Below are 27,832 nucleotides of genomic sequence, written 5' to 3'. Positions count from 1 at the left end.
AAAATTTTTATTTATTTATGATAGTCACACACAGAGAGAGAGAGAGAGAGAGGCAGAAACACAGGCAGAGGGAGAAGCAGGCTCCATGCACCGGGAGCCCGACGTGGGATTCGATCCCGGGTCTCCAGGATCATGCCCTGGGCCAAAGGCAGGCGCTAAACCGCTGCGCCACCCAGGGATCCCGACTCAGAGGGTCCTGATCAGTGGTCTTTCCTCTGTTAGCTGCTTAACGCTTCAGAGTAAACGCAGTGCTCTCAAGTGGTAGATTCTCAGATCCTTCTCTGGCTTCAGGCAAAAATATATAATGTGCCTGCTCCTGAGAGAAAAGCCTCTGGGTTGCAGATGTGAAAATTGTCAGTCCCTTAAATGTAGCATTCTCCCACCTTGACAGACCCCAGCCCATTTCAAAGCATTCTGTCTTTTCCATGAACAGGGTATCAAGCTACCAAACCAGATGTACTCTCCAAGCTGGAATGAGGGCAAGAGCTGTGGATGGCAGAAGAGGAAGTCCATAGTCGAACCCATCCAGGTGAGTGGGTGAGAACAGCAAGGTGGACAGCTGAGGAAGTCATGTTCTCATCGGTCAGGGAAGGCTCCAGGCCTATGAGCGGGTCTCAGGATGTTTAAACAGCTTCACCTCAGGGCGCTTGAGTGGCTGAGTCATTTAAGCATCTACCTTTGGTTCAGGTCATGATCCCAGGGTCCTAGGATCGAGCCCCTCATTGAGTTCCTTGCTCAGCATGGAGTCTCCTTGTCTCCTCTCCCCTTCCCCCTAGCTTGTGTGCTTTCTCTCCCTCTCTCAAATAATAAATACAATCTTTAAAAATACTAAGGGGCCCCTGGATGGCTCAGTGGTTGAGCATCTGCCTTTGGCTCAGGTTGTGATCCTAGGGTCCTGGGATCAAGTACCACATCAGGCTCCCTGCGAGGAGCCTGCTTCTTCCACTGCCTGTGTCTCTGCCTCTCTGTGTGTCTCTCATGAATGAATAAAATTTAAAAATCTTAAAAAAAAAAAAAAAAAAAAAACAGCTGCCCCTCCTATCCTTCTTCCCTTAAAAGAGCTTCTTTGTAGAGTCAAGAGGAAAATATGCCCCTTTTATTCCTCTGAGAGCTGATCTCCATTTATGTACATCTTGATTTTTTGTTGTTGTTTGGTTCTCTATTTCCTACATTTCTCAAATATTTTATTTAAAAAAAGGATTTATTTATTTTAGAGAGAGCATGTGAATGAGTTGGGGGTAGGGATAAAGGGAGAGAGAATCTCAAGCAGACTCTGCAATGAGTGTGGAGCCCAATGCGGGCTTGATCTCATGATCACAAGATCATGACCTGAACTGAAACCAAGAGTCAGATGCTTAACTGTGCCACCCAGGGTCCCCAACTCAAATCTCCTTTTCTGTTCATTGTAGCAGTGTCTCTACTTCTTCCACCTCCATGCTGTGAAATCCCACCTTCCAGGTGCTACTCCTAATGTAGACCTTTGAATTCGACATAGTCTTCCAACTAGTTCATCTTCCTGCTCCATTGCAAACTAGTGATTTCCCTTCTTAGCATTCAACCTTACTTTGGGTGCTGTATCCACACCATAATCTGATCTCTGTGTTTCCATGGTTTCTTAGCTTGTTGTAGACTAAATGTTTGTGCCCTCTCAATATTCAGATATTGAAATCCTAATCCTTAAGGTGATGTATTAGGTGAGGCCTTTGAGAAGTGATTAGGTTATGAAGACCCTGCCTCTTCTGCCATATGAGGTTGTAGCTGGAAGGCACTGCCTGTGAAGGAGGAAGCCTTCCAGACACTGAATCTGCTGGAACCCTGATCTGGGACCTCCCAGCCTCCAGAAAGATGAGAAATAAATTTCTGTTGTTTTTGTTATAGCAGTTTGAATGAACTAAGACACTTCTCATTCCCCACTCTGAAATTGTCCAAAGGTTCTGTTTTTCCATTTCTTGCTCTGTTCTCATTTCCTTACACCTTGCCTTCATTTTGATGAGTTAAGCTCTTATTCTGTATAAAGACTCCTACATTCACAGAAACCCTGAGTGATTTCAGAATTTTTGAGGAACTAAAATCACTTTCTCTACAAGAAAATTTCTTCCATCTTGCTCTCTCTCTCTCTCTCTCTTTTTAAGCTTAGGGTCTTCTAACAGTTTAGAAAAATGAGTGTCTACTCAAGGTTAAGAAAGAACAGTGGGAGGGATGCCTGGGTGGCTCACTGGTTGAGTGTCTGCCTTTGGCTCAGGGTGTGATCCTGGGGTCCTAGGATCTCAAGTTCTGCATCAGGTTCCCCACAGGGAGCCTGCTCCTCCCTCTGCCCATGTCCTTGCTTTTCTCTCTGTGTCTCTCATGAATAAATAAATAAAATCTTGAAAGAAAAAAAAAGAAGGAAGGAAGGAAAGAAAGAAAGAGAAAGAAAAAGAAAAAGAAAGAAAGAATGAATGAAAGAAGAAAGAAAAGAATGAAAAAGAAAGAAGAGTGGGAATTAAGAAAGAGGTCGGAAGATCTAAGAGAGGCTGATTCTCCAGAAGCAGAACAGAAATGTCTTTTGAGAAAGTAAGAGCCATGAACATTATCTGGCATTGCTGAGTCATCAAGTAAGGTATAAACTAAGGGACAGGAATGTGATCTTTACTGTTGTCTTCCCATTCTTATAGTTGTATATGTGTGTACTTTTTTTTTTTTTTACTTTGAATTCTCTTTTTGTGAAATGGTCTTTGACTACTCCTTTGTGTCTTTCTTCTATGAATTCACATTGTACTTTGTGCCCAGACCATCGAAATGCAGCTTTGAAAACACTGTATCCATCTATTTTTTAAACATTTCTTAAATCCAAGGCTTTTGTTGAAGACTGTGCATAATACATGTCCAGGCCTCTTCTTCTCAGTCTCATTGATTAGATTTTGGGCACAAGTCTGGGGATATCAATATTTAAAGTTCTCTAGAGGATGCTGTTGTGGCAGTTTACCTGGTGACTCACAGCTAAAATGCTGAATTTCAAGAGAAGCAAATACCATCTGGTAAGCAAAGATTTTTGTGGTGAATATATAACATGGATACATGAAAATCTGTATGCAATATAGGTTTTGAACACAAGATATTGTTGCTAGATTTCAAGGTTGAAGTTACATGTCAAAAATTAGTAAAGATGTGATATTGTAGAAATCTAGAGGAAATACAGCCTACAGTTATATAGAGAGCATGGGGAGTGATGGCATGATATGTGGGAGCATATCTAGATTTTAAATAAAGAAGGTAATGTGGGGTGCTTGGGTGGCTCATGTTAGCCTCGAAATCCTGATTTTGGCTCAACTCATGATCTCAGGGTCATGAGATCAAGCCCTGTGTCAGGCTCTGTGCTCAACATGGAGTCTGCTCGAGATTCTCTCTCTCTCCTTTTCCCTATGCCGCTTCCCCTACTTGTGTGTGCTCTCCCTCTCTAAATAAATAAATAAGATCTTAAAAAAAAAAAAAAAAGAATGGATCCCTGGGTGGCTCAGCAGTTTAGCACTTGCCTTTGGCCCGGGGTGTGATCCTGGAGTCCTGGGATTGAGTCCCATGTTGGGCTTCTTGTGTGGAGCCTGTTTCTCCTTCTGCCTGTGTCTCTGCCTCTCTCTCTCTCTCTTTCTCTCTCTCTCTGTGTCTCATGAATAAATAAATAAAATCTTAAAAAAAAAAAAAGATAATGAAGGGCAAATAGTGGAGCATAAATAATTGGAAATCTACAAGGCCATGTCCAAGACTTCCATGGATTGGTCTGAAGCCAGCCATGTAAAGGCCAATGTCAGAGAGTATTTGTGGGGGAAGTAGTGGAATGGAAATGGGTAAATGGGGTAATTAAGGCAGTATTAACTTTTATGGCCATGCTGACTGTTTAGATTTTATCTATTAGTAATTGAATTAGTTGGGGTAGCACAATGGTAGAGGTGTTTTGTTTTGTTTTTTATATCTCTGGGTAGTCTTAGTTTCTACCTGGTAGCAGCTGTATAGCAATAATAAGGAACAGCCAGAGGTTGTAGGAAAAACTGAATAGGTAGCTGGCTCGAGTCTTGGTAGAAGGAGTCAAGTGGTCCTTTAGGCTACTTAACTGATTCCAACATGGAGACATAAATGTAGAATTATGGAAGAAGATGCAGTTTGTTGCAAGATGAAGGATCACTGCATTAGGGTATCAAAATGAGAGAAAATCAGATGTGACATCTTTATAGGTACAGCATGCAGAATGTGACTGAAAAAGATGACAGTTATCATGTTTAGAAGGCCATCTGCCTCTGGAGAACTCGGAGTGTCCTTCTACTAGCCTGTTGGAAATTCCTGGTGGTCACGGTCTCTCATCTTTGCCCCTTTCTTCAAGAACATACCCTAGCTAGACTAAGAGTTGGAGTGTTGAGATAGGAGTTTCTCTCTAAATGTGTGACCAGTTTGATGATGCTATGCAGAATGAGGAAAAAGATAAATTTTAGAAACAGGATGACCACTGAAAAGTAGCACAGATATGTCAAAATCAAACTTCTGAATTGCCTCCCTGAGCCATTTGTTCATAACAAGCGTTTGCTTCTGTCCTCAACCAGCATAATCAGTTTGTGTCCTTTGGTGGGATCCTCAAATCAGAAGCCTGAATATTTGAGCAACTGACATCTTGTTCCTCTGCCTCAACTTTCTTTCAATCTTTGCATTCTGTGAACATGACTTCAGCTCATGCTTTATCCTTAAATACTTATATACTGATGTTTTTCACATTGCTATGTCCACAAAAGCTAATTCTCAGCATTTATATATTCAACTGGGTACTGGCACTTTACTGTCTAATAAAATCTAAATGTTTCTAAAAGTCCACTTATTTCCCCTACATTCTGAACTTCAGTAACATTCACCCTCTTGAGGGTAGTTTCCACTTACCTCTTGACTCAAACAAAATATTTTGGAATAAACCTTAATTCCTCATGTTCTTTATCCACCTTCTCATTTTTAATTCACTGATGAGACTTGTCTTACTCCACAGTGTACCCTCATTTCCTCCACCTCTCTTCGTTTCCTTTGCTCCTTCAAACCACTTATAATTTGCAGCTGCCTCCTTTTTTTCTTTGCTTATTTTATTTTCCCTAACTAGAATGTAAGCTCAGTGGGAATAATATGTTTATATGCCCCCAGCACGAGCACTATGGCCAGTACCTAACAGGCATTTTATCAGGATTTGTGGAATGACTGAATGCAGCCCTTCTAATTTTAGATGATGTTTTCTTTCCACCTCCTTCCCCCTCTTCCTTTTTTTTTTCTTTCCTTTTTTTTTGTTCTAACAGTGTCTTTCTTATTTTCTACTCCTGCATGTTTTGCAAGACACTACTTAGGAAGCAGCTGACTCTATTTATTCATTGTGAATTATCTAAGCTCATTTGTATGTTTATTGCTTTTGCCACTTGATTTTTGTGTATTATATTTTCACCAGTGCTCAAGAAATAAGAAACATTATTAAAGATTCTTTTATACTGAGATCCTGCAGGCAACACTAAAGATTGGCCAATCTATACCTGAGCATTCATTGTTCTCTTCTTTCCTAGAAATCAAGGGAGTTGATGATCATCTGCAGTAATACTTGCATACCTGAGATTTCTAAAGACAACTAAATATGAAACGATGTGTGAACATAATGTCTTTGAAAATATTGTTCATCTGGATCAACACCGTTTTCCTTTAAGGCAAAATCATGGAAATGAAATTTAAATTTAGTCAGTTAAAACAGAAGCTGTGGAATAAAGAACCCTGTTGAGCATGGTGGAGATGGAAAATCCTTTCTCTTTACATAATATGAGCAAATTCATACTAAAATGCCTGAAATTGGAAACTCATCAGCACGAAGTCTCCCATTTGTTAAGCATCAGGGAACTCAGAAAATTGAGAAATGCATATATGTAGTAAATGTAGGGAATCCTTCATCAGAAGTCTCAGCTCACTGAAGATGAGAGAATTCACTGGGGAGAGAAACCCCTGAATGTAGTACAAATGGAAAACACATACCACAAAGTCTAGGTTCATTGAACACCAGAAAATTCATACCGAAGAGAAACTTTATATAAGGTCAATGTGGCAAAGCATGTTATAGGAAGTCAGAAGTCATTATACGTAAGAGAAATGAAAGAGGAGAAAACCCCTGTTGATACACTAAATGTGGCAAAGCCTTTTTCATTAAATGACATCTCATTTTATAATATCAGAAAACTCGGGATCCCTGGATGGCGCAGCGGTTTGGCGCCTGCCTTTGGCCCAGGGCGCGATCCTGGAGACCCGGGATCGAATCCCACGTCGGGCTCCCGGTGCATGGAGCCTGCTTCTGTCTCTGCCTCTCTCTCTCTCTCTCTGTGTGTGTGTGTGACTATCATAAATAAATAAAAATTTAAAAAAAAAAAAAAAAAAAGAAAACTCATACCTGATAGAAACCCGTCATGTGTAAGGATTGTGGAAAAGGCTTCACCCAGATTAGTTTCACTGTACATTGGTGAACTCGTACTGGTGAGAAACCTTATGTATGCAGTAAATGTGGACAAGCTTTATCCAGAAGATAGGGCTCATATGACATCAGAGAGTTCATACAAACAAGACTTCCTTTGTAGGTAGTAACTGTGGAAAATCCTGTCCTCAGAAGTCAGGTCTCATTAAACATCAGAAAATGCTCACAGGAGAGAAACCTCATAAGTGTAGTGGATGTGGGAAAACCATCATGAAGTAACAGCTCATTGTCCATTAAAGAACTCCTATAGGAGAGAGATCCTATGAATGCACTGGATGTGGGAAAGCTTTCGCCTATAAGTTTTGCCTTATTAAACATGAGACATGCACAAAGTTAGAAATACGTAGATTCTAAATGTGGAAAACCCTTCTACAGAGTTACAGCTTATAACATATAAGTGAAATGCTGTTAATTCGGTCACTGCAAATGCCATGTGTTGCCCCTCAGACATCATTAAATATCAGTGGGCTCCTAACAAATAGGAACATAGTCCTTTGGAGCAGACACTTGCTAGATATGTGTCCTCAAGAGATAGCAGAAAACGTGCACGGGAGAATAAAAACCTTCTAACTGTAGTGAATGTGATTGTGCCTTCACAGGTCAATTAGGTCACATTTTGTCTCAAAAAAAAAAAAAAAAACCTATGGGAAGGAAACATATAATCAAGATAAAAAAAAAAACAGTGAAAAAAAATTCCAGCTCATTATATAGTTAAGTATATTTTGAGAGAACTATGAATGCAGAGATTGGGAAAGCCTGATAAATTCCATCCTATGTGTATATTTATGTGTTGATACAGAGACATAGTTTGATGTTATTTTTTTAAAAAGATTTTATTTTTTTATTCATGAGAGACAGAGGCAGGCACACACAGGCAGAGGGAGAAGCAGGTTCCACGCTGGGAGCCCGATGCAGGACTCGATCCTGGGATTCCAGGATCACACCCTGAGCCCAAGGCAGATGCTAAACCACTGAGCCACCCAGGGATCCCCAGTTTGATGTTACTAATCCCAGCTTCCATTCACATTGAGTGCTCACTTTTGTCAAGTAATCTGGAATGCCTAACATCATAAGTGAAGCAAAACACTACAGTGATTATAAAGAAATAAGATTAAAAAAAGAAATAAGATAATTGGCATCTGGATGTTGCTAGGAATGAAAATCTTTGTAATATAGAATTGATTGATAGGAAAAGGCAGTGTTTGACTAGTGGAGTTTGGGGCACATGTATCCTTTCAGTTCCCTAGGATAGTGTGGAGGATTAATTGAAAAGTGGTATCCTTTCACAGATTTTTAGGACTTTATATTATGCAGTCACCTGAGAAACAGCCTTACGTTGGATCTCTGTTCAGTGAATATTTGTGAAGTACCTCTTTTGTACCTGGTATTATTCTATCAGCTAAGGACAGCTAAGGGGTAAACAAAACAAAATGTCTTTGTCCTTCTGGAATGAGTGTTAAGTTAGTTGAATTACATGTAAGTGGTATCTTCTTACTCCATCTAACATACTCAGGGTATGGGCAGCACAGGTGGCTCAACGGTTTAGTGCCACCTTCAGCCCAGGGCGTGATCCTGGAGTCCCCAGGATTGAATCCCACATTGGGCTCCCTGCATGGAGCCTGCTTCTCCCTCTGCTTATGTCTCTGCCTCTCTCTCTCTCTCTCTGTCTCTCATGAAAAAATAAACAAAATCTTTAAAAAAAAAACATACTCAAAGTATGTAAACTCTACATTAGATAAAATTGACATGGAATAACTGGATCATGGGGTTTGTATTTAGAATGATGTGGAGTTAAATCCTAAAAATATCTTCCCCCAAGGAGAGTAATTTGAATGGGAGACAAGGGAAACATTATTAATAATGTATAAATAACTGAATGATGAATGGATAAACATGTGTATACACACACACAATGGCATATTAGCCATAAGGAAGAATGAAATCTTGCCATTTCAACTATGTGGATAGAATGAGAGAATATTATGCTAAGTGAAGAAGTCAGAGAAAGACAAATACCATATGAGTTCACTCATGTGGAATTTAGGAAACAAAACATGAACATGGGAGTGGAGGCAGAGAGGCAAACCAATTCTTAACTAGGGAGAACAAACTTGATGGTTACTGAAGGGGAGGTGAGTGGGGAGTGGGTTAAATAGGTGATGGGCATTAAGGAGTGCATGTTATGAGCACTGGGTGTCATGTAAGTGATGAATCACTAAATTCTACAGCTGAAACTGATACTATACTGTATGTTAACTAAATTAGTTAATTTAAATACATTGTTATTAAAAATGTAAATAAAAACTTGGGAAGAAAAAAAATGTATAAATAATCCAGGATACAAATACATTTAAAAAAATACCTGTGTCTTTTCTCCCCACATTGATTACACATTCCTTGATAGTTTTGCACTAATTTAGTACCCATTAGCCATGTTATTTAAATGTAAATTAATTAAAATTAAAAATGTATTTCATCAGTATCAAGTGTTCACATTTCAAGAGTTCAATAGTTACATGTACCTAGTGACTCCCATGTTAGTATGGATATAAAATATTTCATCTTCACAAAACGATCTATTGAATAGTGCTGCCTTATCGAGTCCTTTTCTATATCACCTATCCTTTGTGATATAGAAAAAAATTACATATTTATTTGGAAGATGAAGTTGATGGACTATAAAGTTCTATCATTGCAAAGAATGAGCAATTGTAAGGTAGTTCTAAAATAACTGTACAAAAAACGTTTTGTGTACATGTGCATTAGATTAAATGTCTCCCTATAAATGGGAGAGTAGAAGAGGAATGGGATCCCCAGGATAAGTAAAGTAAAAGGCATGAGAATCTTTGTCTAAGATGGAAGAAAGCTGGAATATGAAAGGAGGTAAGATTCCTCTTGGGTGTATTGGAGAAGAACCCTTGTATTGTTCACAGCCCTATCACCTCTGAAAGTTGCGATAATTTCAAAGTTCCCATTTCCTCTGTGACCTACTTAATTGCACATGTGATTTTCCTTTTCCATTCGTTCTTCCTTTTCTGATTGGGGCTCTTGTTCTCTATCCAGAGTCTTTCTCTTGATCCAATAAAGGTATCTTGCTTAAAAACCTTGAATCCTGGTTAAAGAAGAAGAAATGAATATTTGCTGTGCCGCAAATAGATATTTCTATTTCCACCGCAAACCCTGCATTATCAGTGAAATTCAACCCAACATGTATTTTTAAGCAACTAACTGGTTACCTCAACACTTGAGATTTTATTCTGTAATGCAGTCATTAGATAATTGAGAACAGGAAAATTTTCAAGATTGATTTGTTTTACTAGGATCACTTTGTCTGCCATATGAAAATGAGCTAGTACAGAGCGAGGGTGCAAGCAGGAACAATTTTAGTATCAGGTGGGAGAGTGGGCCAGCATAGTAATGATGGAGGAGTGTGAAGATGGAGCTAACTTCGTGCTTTGACCTGTGATTACATGACTTTATCAGGTGCACTCCGAAAATTATAACGGCCAACAGGGTTGAACATCATAAATAAACAGGTTAACCGGACGTCTTTGCCACAGCCTGTGTTCTGGAGATCTCTGGTTCCTTAGGGTGAGAGACCTCTAAGCTCAGTACTGGGGTTGGGGGAGTGAGGAGAATATGAGCTGGAGCAGGGATAAAAGTGCGTTGTAGACCTGGAAACGGCTGGAAAGATGCAGACGCACACGACTGGTAAATCAGTTCTTTGTAGTCATTTTATTTTCTACACATGAATGTTCGCAAGATTACCAGTTGCCAATACCTAAAACACTGGAAACAACCCAGAGGCAATTATGCTCTGTGAATGTTGCAGGAAAAAAGTGCACATACCACTAATTTCATGAATACACTACAGACTAATCTTTAGTGACATGGGGCTGCCTAGATGGATAAGAGGCAGAGCTGGGATGAGGCTCAACGTCTGTGGCTTCAGCGCGCTTTGCGATCGCCGAACACCCCACACCAGCTCACTTTTCCAAACCCTGCTCTCCCGAGACACCCTTGCGGAGCTCCGGGCACCGCCAGCTCCGAACTTGTCCCGGCCGACGCACACCTGCCCCGGGCACAACCCTCCCCGGCCACAACGCGCCGCCTGCTTTCTAATCAAGGCTGCTTCAATTCTTTTCCCCGGCTCCTGAGACTTCGCACAGAGAATCGAGACTGCAGAGCCCAGAGGTTATTTTAATTTCCCACCGAGCTGAGACGTCACGGCCGTAGGAGCCGCGCTCCTTAGACGGGGAAGGGCTCCGGCCTTTGAAAAATTGGCGCCGTTCCCCGTCCTCTACAACTAGGAGCTCTGCCCCTTCAAAGATTACCGCCATGGCATATCTGCTTTGCGGGACCTTAAGCCTCTGGACATCTCCCCATCTCCCGGTAAAGAGCTGCGGGGCCAGGAAGCGCTGGTGTTCCGGCTACACTCTCACCGTCGCGTCACCGCGCAAACGCAGCCGCCGTGCCTTCAGGACGTCAGGTGTGCAAACATGGCGGCCTCCAGGGCGTCGAGGCGACGGCGGCGCGGACATATGACCTCATAAGGGAGAGCCGGAAACCCGTATTCGGTTCTCCATAGAAACGCGCCAGAAACGCGGCTGACCCTCGTCAGGTGTTCTCGGGAGATGAGTCTAAGTGAGGGGACTAGAGCGAAGGAAGTTTAGGGAAGTAAGTTGGGCCCTGAAGAGGTCGCTGCAGGCTCAGGAGAGATTCCAGTCCGCGTGTGGGTCTGTCGAAAAGGGTTGGGGGGAGATGGGCGGCCTCTCGGCCTCTGGGTAAGTTGTTGCTCTAGTGAGTCCGTGAAGGTAGCGCAGGGGCGGGTGTGTTTTTTGGAGGTGAGCACGGAGGAGTCGAGGTGTCTTTGGGGTCAATCATAGGGGGCTCTGGTGTTCAGTGATTGAAAGTCTGAACAACTCAACTACCGAGAGTCCTGAGGTCAGGGTTTAGGGTCTTCTTGTAGGTGATTGACAGCTAACGGGTGGTGTTTGTCAATAAAGGTGGTGTCTCGCGCGGGTACGGGAATAGTTTGGAGCTCGGGGACGGTGGAACCGTTAAGGGAGGTCGGTGTACGAGTGGAGCTGGTCTGGGTTTGGTATTGATCCAGTGGGAGTGATGGCCTGTCTTTTGTGCAGGGTTGTGTAACAACAGGCGTGGAGGCTCAGGAACCCTAACTGCTTCGTGCTCCTGGAACAGAGTTGTTGAATGTTAGCATTCCTCAAAAGCTTCAGGCCCAAATCCCTCCGCCATATGATTTTCTAATCTCTTTTGGCTCCTCACATCATTCCATCTCTTTGAACCTGCAGAAATGAAAGCTTTGGGGGAGTTGACTGATTCAGCAGATTGAAAATTTTTAAGATTTAAAATTAACCTTTTATTTAATATTCTGTTTAGCCTTCTGTAATTTTACGGTGTATTCTTTATTATTATTATTATTATTTAAAGATTTTATTTATTTATTCATTCATTCATTCATTCATTCATTCGAGACACATCGAGAGAGAGAGAGGCAGAGATAGGCAAAGGGAGAAGCAGGCTCCGTCCAGGGATCACACCCTGGGCCAAAGGCAGGCGCTAAACCGCTGAGCCACCCAGGGATCCCTTTACTGTGTGTTCTTTTGGGTATTTCCTTTCAAGTTATATATATACACGTAAAGGCTGCTATTTTCCCAGTATTTGTGTTTTCTGGTGTTTTAAATTTTTTTTCATTGTTTTGAAGTTTTTTTTTTTTCTCTTCAATTTGTGTAGCTCATATTCCTTCCCTTTTTTCCCAGGATGCGCATTGTTTCTCATATTGAAATGTTGTGTAAATAGGGTGTGTAAAGACTTAAAGAGATAGGAGAGCAGGACGCCCTGGCGGCTCAGCGGTTAAGCGGCTGCCTTCGGCTCTGGGCAGGATCCTGGTGTCCTGGAATCGAGTCTCCCATCGGGCTCCCAGCATGGAGCCTGCTTTTCCCTCTGCCTGTGTCTCTGTCTCTCCCTCTGTGTCTCTCATGAATAAATAAATAAACTCTTAAAAAAGAGAGAGAGGAGAGCAATATATTAAAGGAGAAATTCACTGTTCCTCACCGTCCTAATGGCTTCATTTCTAAAATTGATCTGAAAATTACCTGCCACTGTTCTGTTCTGATTCTCCTTTGCCACCTCCCTTTACTTGCTCCTACACATTCAGGGTCTTCTAAGGCATGATTTCTGGGGAACCAAAAAAAGAGACAGAAATTCTGGGATCATGTGTTAAGGTGTATAGCAAGAGAGAATGTAACACTGAAAGTTATTTTGCTCTTTGGCCCACAGGTCCTGACAGGAGACAAGAAATAAATGAAGAAAAAGGAGGTTCCAGGACCTAGGTAGTGCCATCTCTGGACCACTTTTGATTGGTGACTAGATTTTTAACTAGAAATTTAGAGCATATCTGGAAGAGACACAAACAGTATCTCAGTTGCTGGCTGTTTCTCAAAACAGAAGAAAATGATCAATGCCCAGGTGATTTTTGTCTTGTTTTATTCTCTCCTTTGTTCCCAGATGGATTTGTAGAGGCTTGTAAAAAATCTGTTCAGTATCTAGAGAAAATAAACTTTGAATCTAACTCCAACACCATGGCAAAGTAGAATCATGAGTATAGTGTTCATGGGTGCCTGGGTGGCTGAGTTGGTTAAGTATCTGGCTCTTGATCTCAGCTCAGGTCTTGGTCTGAGAGTTATGAGTTCAAGCCCATGCCCAGCATGGAGCCCACTTCCAAAAAAAAAAAAAAACCCATAGTGTTCATATGATTCCTAGTTAATGATTAATGTTGGAACAATACATAACAGAAGGATCCTCTGGCTTACATTAGCTGTCACACTGCATCTAATATGTGTGACAACCAACACAAGAGAATTATGTGATATGCAGTGACTGAGGAGAAAGCAGAAAGGTTCCTCTAGCACTGAGGAGTCAGGAAAAATTTTATATTATTAGAGATTCTGGGGTGGACAGTGTTTTGAGCAGTAGCCTTCTAATAAAGGCAGCAGCAGACTTCCTACTGCTGTTTATTACAGAGTTCTCAGAATCTCCTGTGGGAATAGACCAAGCAAATTCAGGGAACACAATTTTTGCAGGGGACCAATGCAAGGCTCCACGAACAGGTAGCTGAACTGTCATTAAACTACAGATTTGGCTTTAGAATATTGCAAGAAATTGTGTCTGGTAAGAGCTTGAGTTATCAGGTACCAGAGTGTTTGCTGTATAACTTCATGTTATCTCATAAGATGCATTATCCTTTCCCATTTTGAGATCTATTTTTTGCCTACTCTTCCTTTTTTTTTTTTTTTAAAGATTTTATTTATTTATTCATAGACACAGAGAGAGAGAGGCAGAGACACAGGCAGAGGGAGAAGCAGGCTCCACGCAGGGAGCCCAATGTGGGACTTGATCCCGGGTCTCCAGATCACACCCCAGGCTGCAGGCGGTGCCAAACTGCTGCGCCACCGGGGCTGCCCTTTACCTACTCTTCCTTTATTGCTTTTGTTTCCTGTAATTATACAAATGACTCATGAGTACCTTTTTTTTTTAAAAAAAAGACTTATTTATTTATTTTAGAGAAAGAGAACATGAGTGAGGGGAGGGGTACAGGGAGAGAGAATCCCAAGCTGATTCCCCTCCGAGCATGGAGCCTGCTGCAGGGGCTCTATCCCACAACCCTGAGATCATGTCCAGAGTTGAAATCAAGAGTTGGATGCTCAACTGACTGAGCCACCCAGGAGCCCCTTATGAGTACCTTTTATTTATTTTTTTTCTCATGAGTACCTTTTTTCCCCCCCAGAATTATATAGAGGACCCTCATATGTTTTTTGTATATTTTTTTATTGGAGTTTGATTTGCCAACATGTAGCATAACACCCAGTGCTCATCCCGTCACGTGCCCCCCTCAGTGCCCATCACCCATCACCTGATCCCCCCGCCCACCTCCCCTTCCACTACTCCTTGTTCATTTCCCAGAGTTAGGAGTCTCATGTTCTGTCACCTCCTCTGATATTTCCCATCATGATTACCTTTTAAAGGAAAAAAATCCTCATTGTGGAATACATGTGGGAAAAAAAGTAAATTCCCTCTTTGTGTCCCCTTTCCTTATTCCCTCGTCCCACTTTAGCAGATGTTTGATGCGTTCTTGCTGTCACTGAACCTGTGTATGTCTGTATACATATGTCCATTTACAAATGTACTTCGTTTTTTTGTTTTGTTTGTTTTTAAAGATTTTATTTATTTATTCATGAGAGACACAGAGAGAGAGAGGCAGAGACACAGGCAGAGGGAGAAGCAAGCTCCATGCAGGAAACCTGATGTGGGACTCGATCCTGGGTCTCCAGGATCACGCTCTGGGCTGAAGGCGGCACTAAACCACTGAGCCACCTGGGCTGCTGAAATGTATTTGGATTTATGTACATCTGTATTTGTAAACAGACCTATTATGACATTTTGTGTATCAATGGAATCATATTCCAAAGAACATAATGTGTTGGCTTAAGATGGCATAATTCAAACATCTAAAGGAATAATGAGTGCAACTGATGGGTGACTATTAACTCTATAAAATTCCATTTGTTTATAGTCATACACAACAAAATTAGTTAAACTATGTAAGGCATTTAGTGAGTGCCTCCTAAGTGATATGTGGATCATCTATGTCTGAAATCTTTGCCAGTGTTAATAATAGGACATTATTAGATTGCATAATGTTCAACAATCCCAGTGGTCCAATGTTCTTTTGCCTTATTTTGAGATTGGAATCCTTTTTGTTTATTCATTAGCCAGTGGATTTTTTTCTCTCATCAAATGCCTTTTACATTAAAAAAAATTAAGATTTATTTTATTTATTCATGAGAGATACACAGAAAGAGGCAGAAACACAGGCAGAGGGAGAAGCAGGATCCCTGCAGGGAGCCTGATGCAGGATCTGATCCCAGGACCCCGGGATAACGACCTGAGCAGAAGGCAGATGCTCAACCACTGAGCCATGCAGGCGTCCCCCGCCAAAATTTTTTTCTTACTGATTAATAAGTTATTTATATCTACTATATAGTGATCCTTTATTTTGTTTACAAAAAACATTTCCCAGCTTGTCACTTTTCTTTTTTGCTTTGTCCATGGTATCTTTTTCAAAACAGATATTTTAAAATTTTTAAAAATTTTTACATTTTTCCTCTTACATTAAATTTTTTTAAAATTTTTACATTTTTCCTCTTACAAAATTCATTACTTATTTTCTTCCATGGATTTTGGCTTGTGACATGAACATACTTCATATTTGCCTGTATTACCTCCATAGGTTCCTTTGTTTTACGGTTAGAACTTTAAACAGGAAAAAGGTATTTTCAAGTGTGAAATTAAGTAGGAACCTAAGTTTTAATTTTTCCGAATGGATCTCCATCCCACATGAAATAATCAGAATGTGTTAAGATCAACAGTGGTAAGAATTTGCAGCCTCAGGTGCCTGGGTAGCTCAGTCAATTAAGTGTCTGCCTTTGGCTCAGGTCATGATCCCAGATCAAGTCCCGCATCAGGTTCCATGCTCAGTGAGGAGTCTGCTTCTCCCTCTACCCTTTCTTTCTGCTTGTGATCTCTCTCACAAATAAATGAAATCTTAAAAAAAAAAAAAAAGTTTGCAGCCTCTACCAAGTCTGTTCTCCTCTCAATGTAGTAATCTCTACATGATGCAGGGATAGATTATCCCATCAGTTTTCCCCTGATATGGCAGTTCCATTGACAAATAGGTCTCAGTTCATTTCCTGGTGGCATTTGGGTGTAGGCTGCATGACCATAGGATCAGGACACTGAAGATGTTCCACACTCCTAAACTGTTTTTTATTCATAGCACTTCTGACACCAGACGTTTATATTTTCCTCACACCTACTAATTCTGCAACTCTGTGAACACCAACTGTGTGTTCTACAATTCAGCTCAACTTTGACATTCCCTACCTGCAGCTAGCATCAGATCCCATAAGTGAGGGCTTGGTTCCATGAAACTGCCCTCACTTTAGGTGCCAGCCAAAAGTCCCAGGTTGTCACCTATATTTGTGGTGACTAGCTGAAATTTGATGGTTCCCACAACTCCCTTTCGGGTTTGGTAACATGCTAGAACAATTCGCAGAGCTCAGGAAAGCACTTTACACACATTTACTGTTTTTTTAAATAAAGGCTACAACTCAGGAATACCCAAATGGAGAGATGTACATGACAAGAAATGGGGAGAGGGGTGATGACGTCCTCCTTCAGAGAATCACCCTGCCAGCACCTCAGTGTGTTCACCAAACTGGAAATTCTCCAAACCTATTTTTTTTAAGATTTTATTTATTTATTCACAAGAGATACAGAGAGAGAGGCAGAGACATAGGCAGAGGGAGAAACTGGGATCCCTCCAAACCTATTGTTTAGGGGGTTTTATGATAGTTTTATTATACAGGCACAATTGAATAAATCACCAGCCATTGGTGATTTAATTCAACCTGCAGTCCCTCTTCCTTCCCTGGATGTTGGGGAATCTTTCAGGTCTCCCATCCTGAAGCTATGTAAAGGCCCCCAGCCTCTAGTTGTCATATGAGGATACAGAAGACACTCATCACTCCAGAGATTGCAACAGTTTTAGGAACTGTGTAGCAGGAACCAGGGACAAAGACCAAATATATATTTATCACAACATTTTCTGGCTTCTACCATTTTTATTTCACTAAATTTTGTCTTTCTTAAGGTGGTAATGAGTCTCCTCTTTCTGGTTGTTTTCATAATCTGTTCTATAGTTTCAGTGATGAGTCTAGAAACAGACTTCCTGTTTGGTTTTGCTTGTGTTACTAAGTCTGTTGTAGGATGTTTAGTCAGTTCTAAAGTTTTCTCCATTCTGAGATCTTCACATTGCTTCTCTGATTGCCTATAAACTTCCAAAAACTACATATGGACCTTATTCTATTCTCATACTTTATTTTTTTTAAGATTTTATTTATTTGTTCATGAGAGGCACAGGAAGAGGCAGAGACGTAGGCAGAGGGAGAAGCAGGCTCCCCTAAGGGAGCCTGATGCAGGACTCAATCCCAGGACCCAAGATCACAACCCAAGCCAAACGCAGATACTCAGTCACTGAGCCAGCCAGGTGCTTCTATTCTCATTCTTTATTAACTCTCCTTTATATTTTCTATCTCTTGTGTGTCTGGTTCATTTTTTGGTTATTTTTTAAAATTCATATTCCAGTTCACTAATTATCTCTTAAGTATATCTAATATGATGTTAACCTTTAGTGTAAGAATAAGAAACATACATTGGTTTCTGCCTCTAGTTTCTAACACAGGCTTCTAAAATCCTTGTAATTCTGTAAGTGAAAAGAGTACTAGAGGCATCTTTTGTTCGAATATTTGGTCTTTGACCTCATCTGTAACAAAATTCCTAAATCCCTTGGAATTTCCTGGGTGATAGGACCATCTCTTGTTTTAATGGCATGACTCTGGGTGGGCTCCAAGGGGGCTGGTCACTAGAAAGACCTATGATCAGAAGTGTGGGGTTTTCAGCTGTATCCCCATTATCCAGAGAGGGGCTGGAAATGGGGTTCATGACCAACCATGCCTATGTGATGGAGCCTCCTAAAATCCCAAAGGTGTGTGGTTTGGAGAGCTTCTGGCTTGGTGAACGTGAGTGCTAGGAGGGTGACACGCCCCTTGTGCCTCGCCCTATGTGTCCCTTTGATCTGGATGAGATCTGTGTCCTTTATCATATCCTTTTTATAATAAACTAGTATGCAGTAAGTAAAGTGAGGTCTCTGAGCCACCCAAGCAAATTAATCAAACCCAAGGAGGGTGTCATTGGAACCTCCAGTCTGTAGCCACTTAGTCAGAAGCACAGGTGACAACATGGACTTGGATTGGTGTCTGAAGTGAGGGCAGAGGAAGTCTGTGGGACTGAACCCTTAACCTGTGAAAAGTGACACTACAGAATTGAGCTGAATTGTATGTCATCCAGCTAGTGTCAGAGAATTGCTTTTGAAAATCCAAAAACATCACCTATACATCAGAATCTGTCTCAGCATTGTAGTTACTATTAATATAACAATTTCCTTTATATTCCTTATGAATCCGTGAAAGAGAAACACTCATATTAAATAGGACTCTGTTATTACAGGGATCACTGACACTGGAGGATGTGGCTGTGGACTTCACCTGGGAGGAGTGGCAGCTCCTGGCCCCCGCCGAGAAGAACCTATACCGGGACGTGATGTTGGAGAACTATAGGAATCTGGTGTCAGTGGGTGAGGATAGCTTCCCTGTGTCACTCAAAGGATGCCCAGTCAATAGCTTTTCCTTTCTCAGCTGCTTACACTTCAGAGTTACTGCATTTCTCTGTATGTGCTTGACAATTTCTCAGTGCCTCCTCTGGCACAGAATAAAAGGGTCTAATGTACGAGGAGCTGCTCTTACTACCAACATAAATAGTGCCAAACATGTGGGGTTTTTCTACACCAACAACCAGTTCTCCAACTCTTCAGGTATCAGTGAGGTATCCTGCAATTCATTTTAGTTCTGACACTACCTAGAATTAGCATCAGACTCCAAAGGTTTAAGGGCTCAGTACCACAGGACTGCTCTCTCTTCAGATGCCAATTGCAAGTATTGGGTAGCCAATACCCAGGGTAACCACACTTCACTCTAGCTATAAATTGGGCATTCTGGTAACCCCCTTGAGGTATGGTATTTGGCTGGAACAGCTCACAGAGCTGAGGAAAGCACTTTACTTAAGATTACCATTTTATTATGAAGAATAAAACTCAGGTACAGCAGAAAGGAAGAGATGTATAAGGCAAGGTATGAAGGGAGGGGTGTAGACCTTCCATGACCCTCTAGGTATGCCACCCTCCTAGCACTTCAGGTGTGTTCACCAACCTGGAAACTCCCATCCTGGTGGTTTAGGACGTTTTATGGAGGTTTCTTTATATAGGCATGATTGCTTAAATCATGATTAACTCAATCTCCAGTGGCAGGGGGAGAGGGTTGGAGCTGAAGGTTTCAGCCTTCTGTCCTGCTGAGTTCTTTCTGGCAATGAGCCCCCATGCTAAAGCTCTATACGGGCCTCTGCCACCGGTCATTAGTTTACAGAAAGACATTCATTCACTCTGGAGAGTCCAAGGGTATTAGAAGTTCTGTGTCAGGAACTGGAACTTAGACCAAATATTATAATAGAAGATATGCATATCATGGCTGTCACTTAGGAAATTACAAGGGCCTTAGGAGCTCTGTGCAGGAACCAGGTATAAAGAGCAAATATATATCATTATGTTACAGTATCATATATGCCCTTTCCTGAGAGAGAAGCTTCTGCTTTGTAGATGTGAAAACTGTCTTAGTCCCTCAAATGTAGCATTCTCCCATCTTGACAGACCCTACCTAGCCCAGTTTAATGAGTCTAAGTGTTCTGTCTTTTCCAATGAGTAGGATATCAAGCCAGAAAACCAGATGTACTCTCCAAGCTGGAACAGGGAGAAGAACCGTGGGCAAAACAGAAGGAAGTCCTCCATGGAACCCGGCCAGGTGAGTGAGAACTGGCAAGCCAGGTAACTGTGGAAGTCACCCTTGGTCAGTGAGAGTTGAATTCTTGGGTCATATGGAGTCCAGGAAGGGTCCAGACATGGTATTTCCAGACTCATGGTCAGCATTACCTCCTCCCAGCCATGGTGTGTGACAATATGCAAAGAGTATTGCCAACCAGGGGAACTCACTTGAGCCTTTGGTGTCCGGTGTTTTTACTGGGGCTTCATCACACATTGCTTTCATGGCTGAACTTTAATTTCTAGCCCCGCCAGAAATCAGGCTAATCCTATAGTTTCCAGTTTCTCTGAATGTCTGGATGTTGGAATGGACATGGCATGGCCCAAAGTCTCCATCATAAATCATGTTGTTAGAATATCCAGTGGCCAGCGCCCCCAGGCAAACAAAGGCACTTCTATCAGGTAGGACATTCTGAGGGCCTAGAGATCACTTCCCTGGAGCCAGTGGCAAGGGCCAGGCCGCTCTCTGGATTAAATTTTAATGGAAGGTAACTATGAAAATGAACAATAAAGGAATTAATGTAGAAATAAAGAGGAAATAGAGTTTATGTTTGTACCATATCAGAATCGAATGACAGCATGATATATACAGAGTACATCTACATTTTGAATTAGGAAGATGCCACCATTAATTAGGAATGAAAGCATGAAATAGGAAATATGCAAGGCATGGTGTTGACTATTCAGAGTGGCTTGAAGCTGGCTGGTTGAAAGCAGCATTAGAAAGTGTCTAAAGGGGATCCCTGGGTGGTGCAGCGGTTTGGCGCCTGCCTTTGGCCCAGGGCGCGATCCTGGAGACCCGGGATCGAATCCCATGTCGGGCTCCTGGTGCATGGAGCCTGCTTCTCCCTCTGCCTGTGTCTCTGCCTTTCTCTTTCTCTCTCTCTCTCTGTGTGACTATCATAAATAAACAAACAAACAAAAAAAAGTGTCTACAGGAGAAGCAGTGTAGTAGACACATGGATAAATAGGAGTATTCATGATAATGTACACTTTTATTGCCAGGATGACTCGATCTGATGTGTGAGTAGTTGAGGTAGCATGGTGGAGGGTTGTGCTTGGTTTTGTATTTTTTTGTAGCTCTAGGTTGCATGACCTTTCACCTGGACAGTGGTATTGTAGCAATAGTAAGGAATAGCTAGATGTTCTAAGAAAAATTGAAGGTAAAGCTGACACACCTTGGTCTTCAGGAGGAAGTTCATCCTCTAGTATAACCAAGACACAAATGTAGAACTACTGAACTAGATGCTGCTGGTGGCAAGTGAGGAAACAGCATATCAGAGACACTAAAATGGTAAAAGCTTGGGGATGATTTCTCTACTGAATGCAGATTGTGATCAACATGACAGTTTCCATGTGCAGGAGCATATTAGCTTCTGAAGATGGCTACATGGTACGCTGGCCAGCTGCAAAATTTCCTACCAATCATGGTTAGCTTAGTCAGTATGAATGGAACATATGAGAACATGACACAGCTGGACTAAGGTTGGGATATTGTCCACTAAATCTGATTGATGTTTGTGGAAAGTTAGTTTGATGGTCTACAGAAAGGCAAATTTAGGAACAGGATTACTCCCCAAGAGTCTGTCTCAGCTCACTTTAATTCTGAAGACCTTACTATCTTACTTGCTAGGTAACAAATGCACCTTTATTTATTTATTTATTCTGTGCACCTCAATTTGCAAATTTCCCCAATCTCTCTAGTCAGAATTTGGGTTCTCTAAGAATCCCCAGACTAAATGTTGGAATGTCTAAAACCTTCTTCTGTACCTTTTTTTTTAATATTTTTTTTTTGATTTTTTTTTTTTTTTAATCTACGATAGTCATACAGAGAGAGAGAGAGAGAGAGGCAGAGACACAGGCAGAGGGAGAAGCAGGCTCCATGCACCGGGAGCCCGACATGGGATTCGATCCCGGGTCTCCAGGATCGCGCCCTGGGCCAAAGGCAGGCGCCAAACCGCTGCGCCACCCAGGGATCCCTCTTCTTCTGTACCTTAATCATCTTTCATTCTCTGTGTCCTCCCAACATTTCTCCAGTCTTCTTTTCTTGATAACAGGTATATATTATTTCCACACTGCTATCTCCATCTATACCTCCAACCAGACCTTGTAGTCTGTACTACATTATCTTATAATAATCCTCTCAAAGTTTATATTCTGCAACACAGACTTTTCCCTGTACATCCTGGATTTCAGTAATATTCCTCATCTCCATTTGACATGCCTCTACCTACCCAGTGGCTCAAGCCATGCAGGTAGCAGGGAAATCCTTGATTCCTCATTCTTTATTAACCACTCTCCATTGAACTCATCATTTAACTGTCTTTTCTTGATGCAAATATATCCTAATTCCCTCCACTTTCAGTCTCCATTGCTCCTTCAATCAGATTTCACAATATCCAACCCCCTTCTTTTTTCTTTTTTTCTTCATTTGATTTTCCTTAACTGTTTATATATTCCAAACACCAGCATACTGCCTTGTACACATGAGCTATTCAGTAAACAGTTTGGAGTAAACAAATGCAACCCTTATAGTTCTGGGTAGTAGTCTCTTTTACCTTTATGATCTGGTGTCTTTCTAAGTACTATGGAATAGTGTTCCTGCAACCCTGTCATTTGCTGCCAAAAATGACTTGTGCATGTTTTACTATCTCTGCATATTTTGTGAGTTCCTAGTTAGCAGCAAATCTATATACATTGTCAACTGTGTAATTTTATTTATACTTACTGCTTTTGCCTTTTGGTTTATTTATATTATGTTTTTTACCAACATATAAGAGATAAGGAACTTTTATTTTATTTTTTAAAAAGATTTTATTTATTCATGAGAGACACAGAGAGAGAGGCAGAGACATAGGCAGAGGGAGAAGCATAGGGAGCCTGATGCAGGACTTGATTCCAGGACCCCAGGATCATGACCTGGGCTGAAGGCAGATGCTCAGCCACTGAGCCACGTAGGTTCCCCATAAGGAACATTTATATATGGCATTTCATTTATACTATTATCATAGAGTTGTCACTGAAATATCATTTTTAGGAAACACCAAAGAGTTTTTTAAAGTTTTATGCAAAACAAGATTATGAAAGGATTCATTGTTCTCTTCTTTTCTAGAAACTAGCAAAGTTGATAATCACCTGCAGGGTCATTGGGAAAATCCAAGAATGCCAAAATTAGGTATGGAACCATACCACAAACACAATGCATTTGGAAATACTGTTCCTCAAAGCAAAAGTCATTTTCCTTTCAGGCAAAATCATATGTTTGAGTTCTGTATAAAAACTTTGAAATCAAATTTAAGTTTAGTCAATCAAAGCAGAAGCTATGACATTAAAAACTCTACTAAATTCAGTGGAGATGAGAAATTATTTCTTCATGATAAGCATGAAGATTTTCATTCTGCTGTTAAATTCCCTGTAAGTGCAAAACCAATTAGCAATAAGTCCCGAGTCATTAAGCATCAGAGAACTCATGAAATAGAGAAACCTCATGTATGTAGTGAATGTGGAAAAGCCTTCATTAAGAAGTCTCAACTCACAGATCATCACAGAGTTCATACGGGAGAGAAACCTTATGGATGCAATATTTGTGCGAAGGTATTCTCCAGAAAGTCCAGGCTCAATGAACATCAGAGAATTCATAAAAGAGAGAAATCCTTTATATGCAATGATTGTGGAAAAGTCTTCACCATGAAGAGCCGTCTAATTGAACACCAGCGAACTCACACTGGAGAGAAACCCTATGTATGCAGCGAATGTGGAAAAGGTTTCCCAGGGAAGCGTAATCTCATTGTACATCAGCGAAATCATACTGGAGAGAAATGCTATGTATGCAGTGAATGTGGAAAAGGCTTCACTGGAAAAAGCATGCTCATCATACACCAGCGAACTCATACAGGAGAGAAGCCCTACATCTGCAGTGAATGTGGGAAAGGCTTCACTACGAAGCACTATGTCATCATACATCAACGAAATCACACAGGAGAGAAACCCTATATATGCAATGAATGTGGGAAAGGTTTCACAATGAAGAGTCGACTGATTGAACACCAGCGAACTCATACAGGAGAGAAACCCTATGTATGTGATGAATGTGGAAAAGGATTTCCCAGGAAGAGTAATCTCATTGTACATCAGAGAAATCATACAGTTGAGAAATCCTACATATGCAGTGAATGTGGAAAAGGTTTCACCGTGAAGAGCATGCTCATCATACACCAACGAACTCATACTGGAGAGAAACCCTACATCTGCAGTGAATGTGGGAAAGGCTTTCCCTTGAAGAGTCGCCTGGTCGTACATCAGCGAACACATACTGGAGAGAAACCCTATAAATGCAGTGAATGTGGGAAAGGTTTCATTGTGAATAGTGGACTGATGTTACATCAGCGAACTCATACAGGAGAGAAACCCTATATATGCAATAAATGTGGAAAAGGTTTTGCCTTTAAGAGCAACCTTGTGGTACATCAGCGAACTCATACTGGAGAGAAGCCCTTTACGTGCAGTGACTGTGGAAAAGGCTTCACCATGAAACGCTATTTAATCGTACATCAACAAATCCATACAGGAGAGAAATCCTACATATGCAATGAATGTGGTAAAGGCTTTGCTATGGAAACTGAGCTCATTTTACATCAGCAAATTCATACTGGAGAGAAACCATATGCATGTAATGAATGTGGTAAAGGCTTCACTGTGAAAAGCCGACTAATCATTCATCAGCGAACTCATACAGGAGAGAAACCTTTTATATGCAGTGACTGTGGAAAAGGCTTCTCCTCAAAGAGAAATCTTATTGTACATCAGAGGACTCATAATGGAAACAAACCCTAATGACACAATGAATATGGTCACACCCTCAGGAGGAAAATATGCCTTGTCCAACATAAGAAATTTCACACAGGATTGACTTCCTTTATTTGTACTTACTGTGGAAAATCCTGTTCATTACCCACCAGGGAATGTATGCAGGAGAAAAACTGTATGTATGCAGATTATGTGAGAAAGCCTTTAATACCAAGTCAGCACCCATTGTACATCAAAGAATTCATAGAATAGAAAGACTCTATGGATTCAATAATGGGGGTCCACCTTTCTCTCATTTGTCAAGCCTTGTTTATACACACAATAAATGTATAAGTCAAGGTACATAATTCTTTGCAGAGAATCTGAACTCATGACATACAAGTGAACTCCTGCAGGGTACACACCATGATAGTTCAGTAAACTCATAAGACATCAGTGTGCTCCAAGGATACCTGAATATAGTCAGTATAGATTAATTAGCCTGTTGCTAGGTTTTCACCCTTGGAAAATTATGGAATTTGCATAGGAGTGACGTTTAATGAATGCAGAGAATGTGCTAGTGCCTTCAATGATCAATTACCTCACATTGTATGTCAAAATAGGAAAAAAATACCCTTATATGTTCAATGCAGAAAAGTCCTGAGGAAACATTTCAAGGTAATTACATATCTGAAAAGTATATATTAAGATGAATTCTTATGGATGGAGAGAGTAGAAAAGCCTCCTATGGGAATAAAGACCCTGTCTCATCAGTGATCAAAATAGATCACCAGTGAGCTTACACATAGTAGCAATGTGATGATTGTGGGAGAGCCTTTGCCTAGAAGCAAAACTTCAATAATTGTGTGATACTCATGTTGAAGGAAAATGGCAGTAAATATGGCAGGATTTTAGCAATACATTCTGCCTCATCATTTCTCATGAATTCATACAGAAAAAAAAAACCTCATGAACACACTAAATGGGGAGAAAATAACAAAATATCAGAAATTTTGAAGGAAAGAAACCTCAAGAAAATGATGCATACCTGAGTATTTCATCACAAGTCTAAACTATACCTGATGTCCATTCTTGGGGCTGGATACCTTGAGCCATATTCTCAGTGATGCCATAATTTTAAAGTAGGCTGTTCTCAACACTGATTAAAGTTTCATGCAGGGGTGTTCTGTGTCCAACTTGTGTCATATTATTGGCACTTGCATTACTTAGGTCCTAAAGTCATCTCTTTCAGCCAAAAAGAAAAAGGAATATATTTATAAAATGTAATTTAACATATTTGGGTGTATTTATTCAATTTATAAGTAGTGTTAAGTAGTTTACAAAAATAACGTGATTTTTCTAAATTTTTTGAAATAATTTTAGACTCACAAAATATATGAAGTATACAAACTTCCTGAGTACTTGTACTTGGCTTCTTCATTGACATTATCTTACATAACCTTAATACACAATCAAAACGAATGAAATGACATTGGTACGATGCTGTTAAGTAAACTATAGACCTTATTTGGTTTTCACTAGTTTATGCATGCATTTATGTGAGGTTTTGTTTTGTTTTTTAGTGTAGAGTAGTAAGAAACTTTACCACATATGTAGATTCCTGTAAATCCCACCACAGTCAGGATGCAGAATTGTGCCAACACAAAAACATCCATGTGCTGCCCCTTTATAATCACATTCTCCCCCACAACCCTGACCCATAGCAACCACTGACCAGTACTCCATCACTCTGATTTAGTCATTTCAAGGATTCTGTTAAAATGGAATAATACAGTGTAACCTTTGGGATAGGCTTTATTTCATGCAGCAAATTGCCCTTAAGAGTCATTCAATTTGTTGGGCATATAAATAGTTTTAGTTTTTGTTACTGAGTAGTATTCTTTTGTTATGAATGTACCATAATTTCTCTGTTCAGTGTTGATGGACTTTGGGTTGTTTCTAGTGTTTCGCTGTTATGAATAAAGATGCTATGAATCCAGTTTTGAGTGAACATAAAAGTTTTCGTAAATACCCATGTTAGGTTTGTGTTTTTAACTTTATAAGAAATTGCCAAACTTTTCCAGAATAGCCATACTAATTTACATTCCCGCCAACAGTGTATGGATGCTCCAGTGGCTCTAGCACTTGGCACAGTCGTATTTGATCCTAGGTGTCCTGTCAGGTGTGTGCAGCATATAATGGTGGTATTAACTTATTTTTCCCTAACAGCAAGTGATGCTTAGCACCCTTTAAAATCTTTTAAAATATTTTATTTATTTATTCATGAGAGACACAGAGAGAGAGAGGCAGAGACATAGGCAGAGGGAGAAGCAGGCTCCATGCAGGGAGCCCGATATGAGACTCAGTCTCGGGACTCTGAGATAACACCCTGAGCTGAAGGCAGACACTCAACCGCTGAGCCACCCAGGCATCCCATTAAATATAATTTTAAAAACTCAAGAATAAAAAAAAAAAAACAACTCAAGAATAGCCTGTTATGTTTGAGGATATACTTACTTTTTAAAAAATATTTTATTTATTCATGAGAGACAGAGACACATAGACAGGGAGAAGCTGGCTCCATGCAGGGAGCCCAATGTGGGACTTCATCCTGGAACACCAGGATCACATCCTGGGCCAAAGGCAGATGCTCAACTGCTGAGCCACCCATGCATCCCTATATTAACCTTTTTCATTTCCTCTTCTTCATTCGCCATGTTTCATGTTTCCTTCTGTCATTTCCTTTTTGTTAGAATTTCCTTTATCAATTCTTCTTGAGCAGGTCTGATAACATATCTTAGTTTTCCTAGCAAAAGGCCTGTTGTTTTTTTTTTTTTCTTGTTCTGTCTTTATCCAGTTATTTCCCTTGATATAAGAATATGTGGGAGGCTGGGTGGCTCAATCACTTAAGCCTCTGACTCTTGGTTTCAGCTCAGGTCGGGGGACTGAGCCTCATATTATGCTCTGTACTCAGTTCA

At 40.7% G+C, this 27,832-nt stretch overlaps 2 protein-coding genes across 6 annotated transcripts in view; both read left to right on the top strand.

The window, feature by feature from the left end:
- The window catches only part of ZNF613 (zinc finger protein 613), a 65,361-nt gene extending 59,592 nt beyond the window's left edge, over positions 1–5,769 (top strand). For all 4 annotated transcript variants that reach the window (XM_072768878.1, XM_072768879.1, XM_072768880.1 and 1 more), the window contains 2 exons: positions 434–529; positions 5,556–5,769. The gene's annotated coding sequence lies outside the window, so the exon portion shown is untranslated. The remainder of the gene's footprint in view (positions 1–433; positions 530–5,555) is intronic.
- Positions 5,770–11,024: 5,255 nt separating this feature from the next.
- LOC140600706 (uncharacterized) lies at positions 11,025–26,853 on the top strand. 2 transcript variants are annotated; one of them, XM_072768918.1, is made up of 5 exons: positions 11,025–11,179; positions 12,803–12,991; positions 18,650–18,776; positions 19,957–20,052; positions 23,182–26,853. In XM_072768918.1, the coding sequence occupies exons 2-5, from the start codon at positions 12,977–12,979 to the stop codon at positions 24,900–24,902; spliced, it is 1,959 nt and encodes a 652-aa protein (XP_072625019.1). In that variant the 5' UTR covers positions 11,025–11,179; positions 12,803–12,976; the 3' UTR covers positions 24,903–26,853. The 2 variants fall into 2 exon arrangements, with proteins under 2 accessions (XP_072625019.1, XP_072625018.1); XM_072768917.1 differs by having other exon boundaries at positions 11,050–11,286.
- The last annotated feature ends 979 nt before the right edge of the window (positions 26,854–27,832 follow it).

Source organism: Canis lupus, chromosome 1 (assembly GCF_048164855.1).
Source record: "Canis lupus baileyi chromosome 1, mCanLup2.hap1, whole genome shotgun sequence".
NCBI classification, from domain to species: domain Eukaryota; kingdom Metazoa; phylum Chordata; class Mammalia; order Carnivora; family Canidae; genus Canis; species Canis lupus.
The sequence above is the reverse complement of the archived record's forward strand: the minus strand, read 5'-3'. Positions and strand labels throughout refer to the sequence as shown.

What these genes read in the sequence shown, in the direction of transcription:
- LOC140600706 (XM_072768918.1), top strand. An exon ending in TAGGAATCTGGTGTCAGTGG is followed by an intron (nt 18,777 to 19,956) that starts GTGAGGATAGCT and finishes TCCAATGAGTAG; the next exon opens with GATATCAAGCCAGAAAACCA. An exon ending in CCTCCATGGAACCCGGCCAG is followed by an intron (nt 20,053 to 23,181) that starts GTGAGTGAGAAC and finishes CTTCTTTTCTAG; the next exon opens with AAACTAGCAAAGTTGATAAT.